This window comes from Oreochromis niloticus, linkage group LG18 (assembly GCF_001858045.2).
Source record: "Oreochromis niloticus isolate F11D_XX linkage group LG18, O_niloticus_UMD_NMBU, whole genome shotgun sequence".
NCBI classification, from domain to species: domain Eukaryota; kingdom Metazoa; phylum Chordata; class Actinopteri; order Cichliformes; family Cichlidae; genus Oreochromis; species Oreochromis niloticus.
This window is the reverse complement of record NC_031982.2, coordinates 2,388,395-2,405,908: the sequence shown is the minus strand read 5'-3', so window position 1 is coordinate 2,405,908 and position 17,514 is coordinate 2,388,395. Positions and strand designations below refer to the sequence as shown.

General features: G+C 38.3%; 1 protein-coding gene across 1 annotated transcript in view; it reads right to left on the bottom strand.

The window, feature by feature from the left end:
- Positions 1-17,514, bottom strand: part of tox (thymocyte selection-associated high mobility group box) — a 54,611-nt gene that overhangs the window by 31,935 nt on the left and 5,162 nt on the right. Inside the window, exon 3 of the mRNA XM_025900523.1 lies at positions 1,094-1,159. Coding sequence (XP_025756308.1) covers positions 1,094-1,159 — 66 coding nt within the window. The remainder of the gene's footprint in view (positions 1-1,093; positions 1,160-17,514) is intronic.

Here is a 17,514-nt window from a genome sequence, read left to right as displayed (position 1 = left end):
AGTCAGTTTGATGTCAGTGAGCAACTGAATGGGGTCAAGTTGGCAATTACATGCAGTCCATTTCTAATAATAAAGCAATTAACTGTGATAAACTGTCTAAAATCACATATATGAATTTGAGTTTTCAGTGGAGTCAAATTAATGCAAGTTTGCTTGACTAACATTATCTCAGGATTTTGGCACGTGAGATGAGTGTATTTGTTATATTCCCAGATCATTTTTATTTATTTAATAAAATATCAATATTTGATATCCCTGCATTGCTACAATGTTGCTACATACATCGTAATACTATGCTGTATCGAACTCCCCCAACACACACACACACACACACACACACACACACACACACACACACGTGTGTGTAGTCATATCCTTGTGGGGACATCTCATTGACATAATGCTTTTCCTAGCCCCTTACCCCAACCATCAAAAATGAATGCCTAACCCTAAGCCCTACCCTAAACCAATCCATAACCTTATGGTAATCCTGACACGAAAACCACATTTTGAATCTCAAAAATGCCTTCCAACTTGTGGGTACTGGGATTTTGGTCCCCACAAATATAGTAAACTTCCAATCTTTGGTCCCCACAATGATGTCTAAACCGGCACACACACACACACACACACACACACACACACACACACACACACACACACACACACACACACCCCTTTTTCATATAGAGCAGCCTGCTGCCTTTGTTTACTCCAGGTAAATGACAACCACACTGCATGGTTTTAGAAAAAAGCAACATTCATCGCATGAAGTCACCATGTTACACTGCTCCATGGTGCAAGATATCGCCAAGATAATTTGGCTGCACGTCAGAGAAGCTGCAACTTTCTCAAAATGCACTCTATGCGTTCCGATTACGGTTTCTCATTAGTGACCATATTCAATAAAATATGGAACATCCAACATTAGTGCTGACATACTTTTAAAAGGAATTTAGAGAACAGCTCAGTGTGATTTGAAAGCAGAAAGTCAAACAACTTCACTGGGCACACTCTGTCTCTACACACAAATGAACGCACACACACACACACACACACACACACACACACACACAGTCTCATAAACACACACCTGATTGGTTGAGGCGAAGTCAAGGCCTGCTTCTGGCATACCCAGGAACATGGTGTCCCCATCCAGCTGGAGAGAACAAAAAGCAAGAGCAACAATGTCAACAAACCATAATCAAACACAGCAAACACATAACGGAAAGCCGGCAAGGACACAATAAGTAAAGATGGAGGTAGCAGATTGCTGGCTAGCTGTCAGTCAACTGTTTGCTATCTTCTTCAGACATTGACAATCCTGCAAGCTGCCTGAGTAAGAGGGCCGTAAACACACTTCTGTTTTATTACTGTCCATGTCCATCATACACAAGCAGAGATGAGGTGATTTAACAGTGACTGTCTTTGCCAGTCACCATAAAACAACCCTATTATTTCAGAATTTGACATTGTCAGAATTACAGATATTAGTATTTGTTGTTTGCAAATTTGATGATATGCTGAATCTAGAATTTTGATCCTGCTATTTTAAGTCACTGTGTGACTGACATTTGTTAAAGCACGTTACATAACTTTGTTACACAACAGGAAATATTACTCTACATCAGGACAACTAATATACTATGAGAATAAAACATTATATAGTCCACAGAGCATCCTATTTGTATGCAGGGTCTTTTACTTCCTTATTTCTCTCTCTTATCTGCACCACACTTCCTCCTGTGAGGCTCTTTCTTTCACAATAGCTTTTATTTGTCCTACATCACAGACAGCAGTGAAAAACAAAGGGTTTTAATGTCACTGCAAGTCACAGGCAAGCCACTAGAAGAAAAACAGTCTACAAGATGGTTTTTACATTTCAGTATTCTATTTGTTTTTCATTTTAACTGCATTTAATGTTCAAAGAAATCCATAGTGAAGAAGATTGTTATGAATTGTTAATTAAATACATGTATCCGGCAGTGTATTTAGAGACTAGGTTGACTCCCCCAGCAGGTCTATTCATGTCATAAAAAACTAAATTCATTAACTGCTATGGTCTTTATTAGCCTATTGTTCCAGTTAACCTTTTTTTTTTAATTATTATTATTATTATCAACATGCAAAATTATGATTATATGAAATTTTCTCTTGTATTTTGTTTATCTGCTTCATCTGCTCATTTGATATCTAAACACTTAAGTCGGCTAGTTAACAGTCATTCACTGTTCCATGTAAATAAGGTTAAATATGATTTGTGTTGTCCTGCTGCTATATATACAGATTAGTTTGTCTTAATGTTGGAAGTGGGTAATAAACTCCATGGTGCCCCTCTCTCCTCCTGTGTGCAGAGCTACATACAAATAGCTCAGCTGCTCTAAACGTGCAACTACACTTAACAACTAGCATTATAGCACATGGATGGTGCTACATTAATTGTCTGCAACATTAAAACTCTATACTTCTAGTTCCCCAGCTGCTCCACACTTGAACTCCCACGTCAAATTTTCTCTTGGAAACCAAGAAGCACATGATATTACAAAAGTCAATAACTGACTTTACTAAATAACTGAGGTTTGTTTTTTTGTTTTGACACAAAACATTTAATAACAAATCTGTTTCATGCAATCACATCATCAGTGTTGGGAAGGTTACTTTTAAAATGTATTCCACTACAGATTACAGAATACATGCCCCAAAATGTATTTTGTAACGTATTCCGTTATGTTACTCAATGAGAGTAACTATTCTGAATACTTTGGATTACTTAATTAATATTAATATTATCAAGCTTTTTACATCTACATGAATGTACTATTACTGTGTGATTTATTACTATTACTGAAGGCTACACGCCATACCAATACCAACTAGATTTTTAAATCTTAATATAAAATGAGTAACAGTAGGGGGGACATTAGGTAAGGCTGCACTTTTTGTAGCGATCTCGTATAGAAAACTATTCCGGGTGTATATAAAACAGGTCCGTGGCTCCGAACCGTAGTAAAGGGACCTCTGGCTAATACGTCGGGTTCCGTGTCGGGCTCGTAGCCGAAAACTAGCTTTACTTTGTTGTCTGGGTCAACTTTGCTAGCGAGAGACAGAGAGAGGCGTTGAAAGGCTGCTCCAGTGGAACTTATTGTTTCGGAGGAAAACACGAGCACAGTGTACAGTCGAGTCTTTATAGCTTACTTAGAACTGGGCTCGTCAGGCACTCTTTTTGGCTGCTGTGGTTATTATTATATTTACATGCTTCCATCTCCCGTTTCTGGTCGGTGACAATTCGTACTTTTCGACTCTCCTTTTGCTACCTACACATTAAGCCTACAGCAGCTGTTCGGTCCCATCGGAACCCATGCTATGAAGCTCCCGGTGCAATCTCTCTGCTGATGTTAATGTCAAAGAGGGTTTGGAATTTTTCTAGGAGTGGCCTCCTATTTACAATACTACACTTCAATTCTTTGAGCTCTTTAGAACGACACATTTGTTCACACATTTTTGTAAAGCCAGGCTAGGCTAGGTGTGCTATACTTTTATTATGATATTAAGGTACTGACTGCTACTGCTTTAGTGTAAAACAGCAGTGACTGTTACTAATAAAAGCCTACACAACTCATGGGAGTAAACAAAACAGTATTTGAATCCAGAAACCATATTCAAATCAATCATGGTATCCTTGGTAGATAATCATTGTCTTGGTTGACAAACACAAACAGAAGAACAACATTTGAACAGGTGGGTAAAAGCAAAGCACCGTTTCTTGTAGACACACACGCACACACATACACACACAGGTGACAGGTGGACAGACAGGTGTAGCTGCTCTATCCATTTGCCAGCTGTTGGGTATTATGCAAATGAGGTGTAGGTTTACAGAGTCAACAGAAAGTCAAAGAACAGTGTTGCTTGTTGCCTGGTAGAATTAACAGTTAATTTTTAATGCCTTACAAGGAACACGCCCTCAAAAAAACATAACAATTACAGGAAAGGTGAGATTTGCATCTCTCTCCTCGCCATTCTTTCTCTGTGTGAGTTTCCCAGAAAAATCAGGGGACAAGAAGAAACAAGCAGACCTGCTGACTTCACTGCTAAACTAGCTTCTTCCATTTACCTTTGACCTGAATATATGACATCTCACAGGCACACACAAAAAAATTACAAGGAAGCCCTTCAGAAATATACACAAATAGCAACATGCAAAAAACCATCATGGACTAAGACTAATGACTGACAACTTTACCATTTGTTACTACATTTAATTCGTTCTTTATCTCATTAAACACAGTGGGAAACAAACTAAAATAGATTAAAATATATCTGCATACAAAATAGTTTAAGGAGGAGTATGGCTGCTATTTCAAACAGCTATTATTAGCTAAGTATTAGTAAATATATTTGCTCTGATAACAAAAATAATTGTTAGTTAACCATAACTGATGTATGTTGCCAAGTGTGTAAGGATACAAATACTTAAAAAACAAAAATACTTTTTCACATCAGTATAATTTATTATTGGGAGGATGTATTGCAACAGCTTGACAATACAGTCTGCGGTACTTTCCACTGATCAGCTGACAGATTCATCCACGTTTATAATTTCTACTTCAGGTACCGCTTGCATTCATTTAAGAAGGTTCCTCTAGTCTTGCGGCTGCATAATATCCCTCACACGAGCACAACCAATGTTAGCACCTGCCTCAGCTCTTATCTTAACCACCTTCTTTGACGTATGATCTAACCTCAGCCTGATGCTGGTGCCTTAAGACTGTAAATTGTGGTGCTAATGCCATGCACGCTTACCCTCTGCAAATTATAAATAACAATTCATAAATTCTTGAACTTTACATAAAAAACATGAAAAATTTCAAGACCCACATTTACAAACCAGGATACAAATACTAATTTGTACATGCTAAGCCAAGTGGCTAATGTGTTCTTGCTGTCTAAAGGACAAATACAGCTCTCAACCTACAGTAAGTGCCATGAGAAGAGAGGAGATGAGAAAGAATGAGGGCAGAGAGTTGAAAAAAAAAGCCAGGAGAGAAATGGTGATGATTTCTTTTCAGCGGGCGCTCAGTCTGAGAGGCAGAGTGGAATCTATTAGGCTTTTCATTAAGTCAGAAGGACATACAGAGAGATCTCAGTTCCTTTCAGTTGACTTGAATTTGTGCTTGTTCGCTCAGCAACTGTGTTGAAATGATGCAGCCTCAACCTAAACATTAACTTTTTTTTGACCGAGGTACCATTAGGTGGTGCTTTGCCGTCGACATTACCAAGTACAAATATTTCTCGATTTTACCATCACTAGTATCATTGTGGGGGCATTATGTTTGTAGAGACTATTACTGATTGCACATTTCAATTCATTAACCACAATAAGGCTGCGGCTGTGGACTATTTAAGTAATTGAGTAATCTACTGATTAATAAAGTAATTGTGTAAGAAATACTTTTGTCTTCTTAATGAGCAATAATAAATATTCAAAAGAGGAAAAACACTGGTTTTTCATAATGAACTGCTCATTGCAATTTCTAAAATGAAAACCAATGTTTTCAAGTTTAACTGCATATAACATCTGTCAAAAAAAACCCAACCTTTTGATTATATGTGTTGAAATTTAATTTTTAAAGAAAACATTTTCTTACATGCAAAAATAAGGCATAAAAATATTACCCTTACTCTGTCTTCTTGGAAGGCTTTCTGACATTAATAGGTGGCATGTTTTTGTGCTGCTGAAAACAGGCTGTATGATGGTTTAGGCAATATTTAATATTAATAATCATTCAGTGGCCTACCTAACAACCTTCAGGTCCGTGGCTCATTTTTATTGGCTTGTGAATGTTATTATTTTTATATTTTTAAATATTAATGCAATTGAATTAATACAGTATTTTATATGATTTTACTTTCAATCTAAAAAAAGTTACGAAAGCCTTGAAATTAATAAGGTCTAGTACACCCCATGTCCCCCTTTAGACCCACCCCTGCTTGCTGCAGGTACGGCTTCCATGTAAAATAGCACGGCTGTTGTCGGCCGTCATTACACTGTATAATTTAAACATGTATCAGACTAAGTTAACAGTTCATCTGCATATTTTATTACAACTTCTGGGGGCTTACTGCAGATTTTTTCTGTGTAAAACAAACGGTGGTGGATGGAGCAGCTGCAAAGTTTGCTTTTATTCATGTCTGAGTTTGTTGATCAGGTGCTTTGATAAAGGACTCCCACCAGCTTTTTCCCAGTAAAGGTTTTAATGCTGATCACAGGAACAGCGCTGCTGTTTTGGATGCTAGAAACATATTTTCTTTCACTCAACATCTCAGTAATGGCTCCGCCTCTTTGCTCTTCACTGTTTGTAAACAGACTCCCTCTATGTTAAACTGTGTCAGCGTCACTGCCTCTGCAGTGTGTTATCAGTTTTTTTGTTTAAAACTGGGGGCTGTGTGGGCTTAGTTTTTTCACACTTTTTATTCACGCGCTGCTCATAAGTAAGTTTCTATTGGAGGTCTGATTTTAGTCGCAAATGAGGGTGAAACGCTCTTTGTTTACATCATTTAAAACATCTGTGCGCTACAGAGCCGTGCCTTAAAAGAAACACTGAGGCAAAGAATGTGTGTCGAGAATTTTTTTTACAATCAAATTATTCGAATTACTTCATGAATTGTTGCAGCCCTAAACCACAATTATGTTTGAGGGCAAAAAGTCACCAATGCTGATTAGCAGTGCATCATACTCAATTTCAGCAAAAACACAGCTCATCTGTTTAGGTTACTAATAAGCTGGTTGATAGCTGGGCTGCCATTTATTGTTAATTTCCTAAAGACATTATGTCAGAGAGTTGACATCATCCCCACTGCAGGATGACACAGATGGCTACAGTTTACAGTACTGTTGTATGACCGTTGTAAACATTTATATAAATTAAAAGAAAAAAGTCACAACCTTCTGAAACAGTTACTTTTGGGCAACATGCTGGTTACTGGATTTTCTCCAACAAAATTATCATGCAGTCAGTTGGGTTATATTCTCTATAAACCAACAGACCTTATATCATCCTTTTCAGTTGATGATGTGAGATACGATCGCTCTGTTCCTCTCTCCATCCACATACAGTCTGTGTTTATGCACCACATACACAAAGGGTGAAACATGGAGCAGAGGAGAGAAACTAGTGTCTCTGCAAACAAAATTACTTTAAGCTCTAAATTAAAAATCCATCCATCAATTTTCTTAACTACTTAGCCAGTTTAGGGTGGGGGGTACGGGTATTATAGCAGCTAATTTGTAGCAAATTAGGTGTCAGGTTGGCAAAGTTTAAGTCATAAGTTTGAGACAAGATTGAGACAAAAGTTTGCTGTTTCTTATTATTAGTATTGCAATTGTGTTTTTGTTTAAAGAAAACTTACTACTTCCCCAATCCAAGGTCACGGTGGGGCTAAAGCCTATCCCTGTGGCCACAGGGCAAGAGGCAGGGTACACCTTGGGACGGATGCCAGAGAGATAGACAACCATTCACACTCACAACCACATCTACGGCCAATTAACCTAACATGCATTTCTATGGACTTTAGAAGAAAGCTAGTGCACCAACAGAGAACCCATGCAGGCACAGAGAGGCCAGTGGATTCAGATCAGGAACCATCTTGCTGTGCTAACCACTTAATCACAGCACGCTCTGTTTCCTGTTACTTTCTAAAGGATCGCTTTCTGCGATCCTCACACACTCATTCATTTCAATATATAGCGAGAAAAGAAAGAAAAGGGAAAAAAAGGGGGCAAAAATAGTCCCAACTAGCAAGATATTGGGAATCCTGGAGATGGTGTTCTGCTGGCGCAGACCTAATGTGCAGTACAATGAATGGTCTATATGTCCTGTGATCTTCTCTGGGCAGTTACAACCAACCTAGTGTAATGTGTAATGTTTTATACCCTGTAGATATAAAATAATCAGTTTTATAAACCCTGTCGACCACAAGTACCTGATTAAGACTAGCTAGCTAGGTTTAATTTAGTATTTAAAACTAATTTGGGGTTCAGTAGTTCACGGCTGAGGCAGCAGCTCTGCGTCAGTCTGATTGGGAAGCACCCTCATTAGCACGGTGTGGCTTTTATGTGAAAATGTGTTGTTTTGGGATGTTTTGTCTTCCATTTTCACTCTGCTGTTAAAATCAGACATCCTTACACTTATATGCTTATCAGTAGTCATACCACAAAACAGAAATGATTGTCAAAGTTATCAGTGTGCATCTCAAACCTACCACTGAGAGAACAAAAAAGGATGGCAAGGTTTGTAGTCGAACCAAATTCCTCTCTCTTACTCTCTCCCCTCTCATGCCTCTCTCTCTCTCATCTCTGCTGCTCCCTCTCTTCATTTCTGTGTATGTGAGTCTGTATTTATGTGGGTAAAGCAAAGGTTTGAATAACAAGCAGCCAGCTAAGTGGGTCAGGGTCGGAGGAAGGGGGAGAAATGGGAGAGAGAGACTATTAGGATGACAGACAAGGACAAAGGAAAAGAATACAGTGGAATACAGTGCATCAAGAAAAAAGGGAGCAGGATGTGGAAGAGAAAGAGGGAGAGGTTAGAAATAAAATGTGTAGTAAACGAGATCAAAGGAAGTCATTTGTGAGGGTTATAGAAATTCATTCAGGGTTTTTTTTTACATTAATTCACACTCAATATTGTAATCTACTAAAGTGTGAAAATGAAATGAAAAACATCTAAAGTGTGAGGAATCATCAATCCTCAATCATAAAACCAAAAAAAGCTTAATTTTTAGGATGAAGTTAAATTTTAGCTTAAAGAGATCACGGTATAGCTTTAGCAATAAAAACTGCAGATACATGTACGACAAACGATCTGTGCTCAGCGTGTTTGCAGCGTTGGAATCGACTTCCTCTTTGCACAGAGCTCACGCTGGAGTGGGAAACATGACATGTCCTCATCTTGTGAAGCGATCTTTGACTAAATGTGTCACAAAGACAAAGTAACCATATTTATCACTCGTGGTTTTGGGTGGAGGTTGAAACTACTTGGCTGGACCAGAGTGAATAGATTTAAGCTCAATCTGAACTGCATCAGGAGACATAAATCAAATTACAAGTGTGTACAGAGAGATAGGTGGAGAAAGACAGGAAGACTTATTTTGTGTGTATGTACGTGCTTGTGTGGGGAGCTGTGGTAGTTCAGCTCTGCAATTGTTTATCGGTCTTATCTTTGTCACCCCGACAACAATATAAACCAAATTTTATTGGCTAAATGTATTCACCCTTACTGTAAATTTAGACTGTGTGTGTGCACTTTTATGTAAATATCTTTCAAATATGCGTGCCTGAGTGTGAAGGGAAATTTTACATTCTTGAAACAGCTGTTTAATCATATCTTTTTTTAAAATTTGGACCTAAGAGTAATCAAGTATAAAATCTGAATAAATCTCATGAGACAAACTGTCTTTTGGGTTTCTAATATATTTTCTGTAAATTACAGCGTCTTACCACCAGCGAACAGAAGCCTGAACACAGGTTCTTATTCAAGAATTGTTTCGACTAGCAAAACACAGGCAAGTAAGTCTATGAAGGCAACATAGTCAAATAAAAGGCTATTAAAACATTTGGCAAATTTGGTGTTAAACAAGGGGACAAATGTTTTGCTATACACTTTATATATAACCCCAAATCCCCAAAATGTTGGGATGCTGTCTAAAATGTAAATACAGACAAAATGCAATGATTATTCCAATCTCATAATCCCATATTTTATAAATACAGAAAACAAACTGTTTAAAGTGAGAAAATGTACCTTTTAAAGAAAAAACACGGTTATTTTCACTTGGATAGCAATGCAACATTAAAAAAAAAAACAAAAAAAAAAGTTGAGAGAGGGCCATGTTTACCACTGTAGCATTTCCTCTTGCTCTAACAGTCTGAACTTCCAGAATGGAAGAGACTAGTTGAGAGGAGTATTGTCCTATTCTTGTCTGATGCAGGATTCTAGCTCCTCAACAGTCCCAAGTCTTCTTTGTCGGATTTTTCATTAATGTTTTCTATATTTTTGTGAATAAAATATGAGTTTAAAAGATTTACAAGTTACATATTCTGTTATACACATTTTATTTAAATCTGCACCATGTTGTATTCAATAAGACTTCAAAACAGACTATCCAGTCTTTAGGAAAATATTTGCTGAGCCCACAGATCAAGTGAGTTAAAGAGTCACTCTTATTTGGACTTCTATAGCATCAGACCAGGAGACTTGCTCACCACTGGCAATTACAAAGGATGCTTGTTTAACAAAACTTCTGGATCAGTTTCATATTTCAGATCTGGAATCCATCCTTTAAATACAGTCTATGATTTTACACCATCTAGCACGATCATAAAAAAAGTCAGTTTAGCGTTAAAGTGTAGTTCAAGCCTTTGCCAAAATTACTTAATACACCAACACAACTGGATATTACTTTTGACATAATGAGATGAATTTGCTTGTGTACACATCCAGCAGTTAGCCAGCAACACAACGTTTCAACTGCAAGTGTGCTGGTGGTTACCTGTTAATTTGTCAGCCCAATATGCACTCTCTTTTTGTTCTGTTTCTGGTCCCCCGTAACTCCGGAAGGCCTCCGACTCTTTACCTCCTTAATGTTCATCAGCTACTGTAGTGATAATAGTATGTGTTATTATCCTAGAAGATCTGGCGCCTGTTTGATAACAAACGTTCAGCTCAGCAGACCCTGTGATCAAAAAACACACAGACGTCTATTGTGTCTAATAGCTATGTGTCATTACTAATGACCAAAAGAGAAGAAGATATTGAGAAATGTCTTATATTTTTATTCACTGTATAAAGAAAATAAAATAAAATAAAAAAAACCCTGCTGTTTGGTGCTGAGCAGAGAATGCATAGTGGCCTTTAGCAGTCTGCTGTTTTTACAGAGTAAGATCAAAAAGCTGTGAGTCGGACTCAAACCCTGGCCACTGTATTTAAGCCATCCACCTGCTCAACCAGTTAGTTAAACTACTGTCCAACAGTGATGCATAAAAAATTCTTTTTTTTTTTTTTTTTTTTTTTTAAATGCATCAACTGTAGAAAATGCTGGGAGAATGAACAGTGTGAAGTTTTGCCTTTTGTAAGATGGAGCATTTGATGATGTCCTCACTGCTGGAAATACTGTGGTTTAGGTGAAGGAGACGCCATGATAGAACATGCAGGAGGCAGGACGCGGGACAACCACAGCACGAATCGCAGACCCACTTTTTTTTTTTTACCCTGCTGGTTTTGTATGATGTTATAGAGAGTGGATGTTTCTAAGCTGTTCAACTCAGGGACACAGCTATAACTGTAAGAGGCAGAGGAAACAACAAACGTTGTTGGACTAAGGGCCTGCTCCAATGTCTGTCAATGTAACTGATGTCAGTAATTGTGTTGGACAGCAGTAAACAGTGAACTGCTAAACTATGAAATGAAAGTAACTCTAGAGCTGTGGGGGGGTTGTAAATCAGATCACACCTAAATGTCTGCAGTTTTATCACCAGAAAGCTTTCACACAGTTACACTGTTTTAACTTGTTACACAATAATTATACAATGATATTACGCACAATTTTCTCATGGTATGACCAGCATTTCCTATATAACCGCAAGAAATTTTAATACCTGAAAGAACTTCAAAGCGGGCATTCACTTTTCGTTTTTTTTCGTTTACTGTCTTGCAGCAGGATTTGAGGTTCACATTGTGATAGTAACATGCTCTGCATGTCCACAAAAAAAATGAAAATCTATCATAAACAAGCACCTTTGTGAAAAAAGTCTGACCTTTCCTGAGAGAATTAAATCGACACTGACACGTCACACTCCACGCACTGAGACGAGCAGCAGAATCACAGAAAAGTTTGTTTGAAGTCACAGATAGTTTATAAGAGAAGAGGAAACAGGGTCAAAACAGATACAAGTTTACACATTTCTAATGTGACAAAGTTATTTCAATCTATCCATGGTAATTAGCACTTCACTGCAACAGTTATGATTGTATGATCAGGAACAAAAGCCGAGTGCTAAAGAAAAATGGGCCGCAACAGCTCTTGAATAATGCCTCGGGAACTGATCCAATCTCTTCCACGACAATTGATCCAAGTCATTGTCACTAATACAGTACACACACACACACACACACACACACACACACACACACACACACACAACAATGCAGCAACGATTGCAGTATGTGATTTGATTGCAATATGTTTGTTTTGGAAATGAAATCCTGATAATTAGTCCCTTCTGGCACCGCACTGTCTCTGCCCGTCTGTTCCATTTGGCATCCCTCCACCAACCAGGAGTCCCTCGCCACCCTGTCCCCATGATTCCACCAACTGAAACACTTTCAGACACACCAGCACACAAGCAACAGTGCTGAAACTCACCCAATCGTCAGCAAGCGTGGGGGGCTGGGGGGTTGGCTTGATGTTCTGTAGCGTGTATGGCAGCCAACTCGGACAGACGGACGGACAGATTGACTGGTTGTCTTCTGATAGATAATTAGATGAAATGCCGACACTTTGGAGAGTGCTATAGGAGTAAGACTATTGTAGAGGTACTGTACAACTTTTTAAATACCCAACACTGCTGATATATGACAAGAGCATTCTAGCAGTCCAGCATAGCGCTTTGTTACTCAAAGAGCAGGTTAGTTCTCACTCACTGTGCATAGAAGCACATTTTCATACTGCTGATATGTCATTTTAAAGTCGCTGCCAAATCCCTATTAATTCATTTTTTGTAATCCTGAGCGACAGCGATTGTTCTTTAAAAAATGCTAATACTTCCATCAGGGTTTGTTGAGGAGTGCATTCTTTTTCACAGTGGAGAGGATCGTCTGTTTATGACATGGCTGTGAGCCAACAATTACAATATACAGTAAGCTAAGTCAGCCAGCTCATGTGGAGCAGATTTATTATTACATGAACACAGAGCATGTTCCCTGCAGGCGTACACTGAGCCTGAGGAGAACAGGGTGTGATGATGATAATGTAAAGTCCCCCAAGGTGACTTAGAATGCTTTAACAAATAACCTGTCTGCTTTGGTAAAAGCCGGCATGTTTGTTGGGTTAATTTGGGGTTGTATGAAAACCCTCAGTCGACTTCTAAGAGTCTGTTAACTGGTGAAGATACTGTATTATTAAGCCTCGGCTCACCCTGAGGATTTGACACTCCCAAGTTTATCAACTCGCTGTTTTCACGGTATGTCCTGGACCCCTAGATTGGTCGTAACATGAACTGGAAATCATCCTCTGCGTTTCTTGCTTTTTTTTAATTCTGCTTCTGTTTTTTTTGTCTGGTTGGCTGTTTTCTTTATTGTGTGGGGAAAGTATGAATTTCTGTTTGTTTTGTTTAGTATTTCACCTTCTTGGGACAAGAAAGGCAAGTGCAAAAAGGCAGATTTGCTTATTGTGGCTAATTGTTATGATATTTGGGTGCCTTGTAGTGCCCGTAAAATAGAGTTAAAGGTCATTTTGTGTGCAGAGTAGGTGGATGGAGGGATACTTCCTTCTCAGAAGGAAGCTGAAAGGCAGTTTTAGGAAGCAATAGCAGAGGCTGTGACCCAGTTCTTGAAAAACTCATACTTGTAGTGAAATGGGGAGTTCACCACAAGTCCACATAACCACCTGCACATAAACCATCTCAAAAGCTACTGATCTGGGATGCCAGCAGCCTTTAAGTAAGCACTCTTAAGACATCTGTTGGATGAAGATGGTTAATGCCAAAATGGTGCATAGGACGGTAAAGAAGCAATCAAACTTGGTCTACTTTAAAATAGCCCTGGACCTGAACCAGAGGCAGTAAGACCATTGATGGACATTGATGTCAAAGTGTCAGATAAAGTGATATGGAGAGGCAGCTGATTATTGCTGTGTTGTTTCTTTGTCACCAAGCAATCCAGCATCACCTGCCATAACACAATACTTACTAACAACCCACAGAAAGTAAAGAGAGCCAAACCTATAGTTCAGTACCATGTTCAGTAAGAGAAAATAATCATGATACAGTACATTATATGCACTAAACTAAAATCTGTGCAAGATGTGACAAGTTCAGTTCTTTATTTTCTGATTCTTACAGTCTCTAATTCCATCTTTTTCTTTCTTTAAAAAAAACAAAAACAAAACAAAACAAACCAAACAAAAAAAACATCCCTGTTTCACAAATCCTCATCTTTCCCCTTGCTGTCTACTAGGACTGCAACAATTCATCAAGTAACTTGAATAACTCAATTATAAAAAGTCCTCAACGCAAAATTTTTGCTCCGATGCTTCAGTTGTCACTATTGAAGAGTTTAACATGAAGCCAGAGTCTGTCTATACGCACACGCGTTCACACAATCACATGTTAAGAGCAAAGAGGCGAATGAAGAAATGGCAAAAAGAGCAGTGTTTGTTACTGTAACTGCCATTAAAACCTTTACTGACAACAGCTGGCAGAAATCAAACCCCCTGTTCAATAAGATCCAAGTGAAGAAAAGCAAACTTTGTAGCTGCTCCCATCCATGGCTGTTTGTTTTACACAGCAAAAAAAGATCAGCAGAAGGTAAAATAAAATATGCAGATGAACTGTTAGCTTAGTCCGGCATGATGTTTAAATTAGGCAGCCTGCTCAAGGCTGAGGATAGCTGTCCTACAGGCACTGATACCTCAACAAGAAGGGTTAAATCTACCGAAGGCATGGCTGGGTGTATGAGGCCATATTTATTTAGATTAATATAAAATATAAATAAAGTATTAAGATTAATTAAAAATATAAAAACAAGAGCTTTTTTCACCCCTTTCTTCTACAGGCCAGAAAAAATATACCTCGACCGGTAAAACGCTGTTAGGTTGGACACTGAATGATTATTAACATTAATTATTAACATTTACACCATCATCAAGTCCTTTTTTTTGTCTGGACCAGGAAACGTTGCATCAAAATACAGGGCAAAGAAGACTGCTCACCATTCTTCATTGCAGGCACCACATATTCTTTTTACAGGCTTAAAGGCACACATACTCACCCCTTCACTTGCACACTTAAACATGTAAACACACTCACAGGAACACACACCAAATCTCCCTCATATCCAGGAGACACAACACTGTCAGAACTCCTTTGCTACATATTAATGTAAGAAAGCCTTCCAGAGTAAAGGCAGTTTGATTTTACGCCTCACTTTAGGTTGCATGTACACCTTGACATGACTGTACTTGTGATTATTTTACATTTAAGAAAATGTTTTCTTTAAGATTATGATATTGCATGTAAACACAATGCGAGGGTTTAGGTTTTTCACAGTTGTTGTATGCAGTTAAACTATTAAAACACTGCAATTTTAAACCAATGAGCAGTTTGATTTGAACGACCTGTATTTTTTCTTTAGAATATTTATTGCTGCTCATTAATAACACAAAAGTATTTATCTGATAATCAACAAAATAATCCATAGAATACTGAAATAACTAAATTACTTGATAGCTACAGCTTACTGTCTATCCTCCATGTTTTTCTGTTCTTGTCTCATGCCCTCCTTTTTCCCCACCATGTTCACTTTTTCCTCAGTATTTGCTTTAGAAATATCTCACCCAGCTTACCCAATCATCATGTTTACATTAGGCTCTCTCTCTTTCTCTCAGTGAGACTTTATTCCTTCCTTTCTTACTTGCATACAGTTTCACCACAAATACTTGTGTTGACATATATGCACTTATGTTACTTCACGGTACTTCAGATTTACAGTGAATTCACTTTTGGATCAAATTACCTTCTCCCTTTCACATCTGTTCAGAGTCACTATGAGCGCTGTCATCCAATCACAGTTCAGCACAACTCACTTCTGTATACACTTTCATTAAAACTAGCAGCTGGCCACAGGGATGACGAGCCTGATGCTCTTTACCTTCAGTTTCTTTGTTAACAAAAAGTACAAAACCCACAAATGAACTAGAGGAATGAAGCACACATTGTTGCTCCAATTAAAAATATACCGTGCCATCTGGCAGCGAGAGCACAGTCCAGCTGATGTCAATCATTGTTACGTGCAACACAAATGATGCCCTACAAATAAGACAGAGGGTGTAAAACATTTAGTGAATTCTAAGATTTAAAAAAAAATACCGCATTGACAATAACTTATATTTTCACAGCTGGATGTGGGGATGAGCACTATATTGTGTAACTAAATAACCTGCAACTGCACATAAGTCATTGGCCCTGATGCAATGTTGGTTAAACTTACAAGTTTAATGATCAATCACAGAGTGTGCCAGAACATGTCTGTTGTTTTTCTACCACAACTCACACACTTTGGGTGCCTACTAACTCTCCAACAGAGGGTGAAAAAGAAGGGGTGCCTCACTAGCGGCACAGAGGTACAAGGAGAAGAGGAAGACCAAAATCTAGAAAGCAGTTCTGCCCACAGATTTTTTGTTAGGTACTTTTTGGGGGAAAAAATAAAAATAAAAATGAACTACATCTGAACATCTACATTGACCCTAGCAGTCCCTAGTGGACTCATGAATGTGGAAAGTAAGTAATCCCTGCTTAAAGTTACGTTTAGGTTACCTTTTAGCCATAAACAAGCACAGTTTCAGAAGCTAGAAGACATTATCTTACAAATCAAGTCTCCTTCAGGCATCTGGCCTTCTGTGATAACACTTCCATTTAGGATTAGCATATAGGGAGAATTTCTGTGACAAGAGCTAGTTGTGAAACAAACTCTAAACAGGATATTGGCGACCTGTGGACATGAAGACTTTAAATTTGCCCTCCTGTTCACTGAGAGGATCTCTGAGTAGAACAAGAACTGCCAGCTGAAAGCCCTCCGAGAAGCAGATGAAACATTCAGGAACACAACGACAACAGCAACTGAACTTTTAAAATGAGAAAGAGGGGAATTGTTTATTAGTAAATTAATTGAAAATGGCAATCAATTTACCAATGGACAAATGCCCAAGTACAGTGGAAAACAGTGTATATGTAGATGAAATAGAAAGTTGTATATTAAAAGCACAAGCAATGTTGGACAGAGGTGGAAGAATCATGTGACAACAGAGTTGGGCGATGTGTAAAAATTTTCCAACCGGCAATCTTAAGTCCAACAATTGCTGATGGGCGATACATTTGCGCATGCGCAGACTTTTTGATGGGCGGGGCAATGTAATCATGCATGGACTGATTTGCGTGTTTACGACACAGAAGAAGTCAAAATATGGAATAACTAATTTCCCCCCCCAAAACAAACAAACAAACAAAAAAACAAAAACAAACGTAAAACGCAATCATCATGATTAAAATTTTTAACGCGCTCAACCCATCTGGAGCGCAGAATGAAGAAAATTTGGACAAACTGCCGAAATGCGTTGAAATGCGAGAAATTTCAGGGATTTTGACTCTGTCTGCGCTACAGATGGGTTAATTGTTAATCACGCTAGTCGTGATGACGGCGCGTTAACACTGACAACACAAAAAAAAATATAAAGTCGCCAATT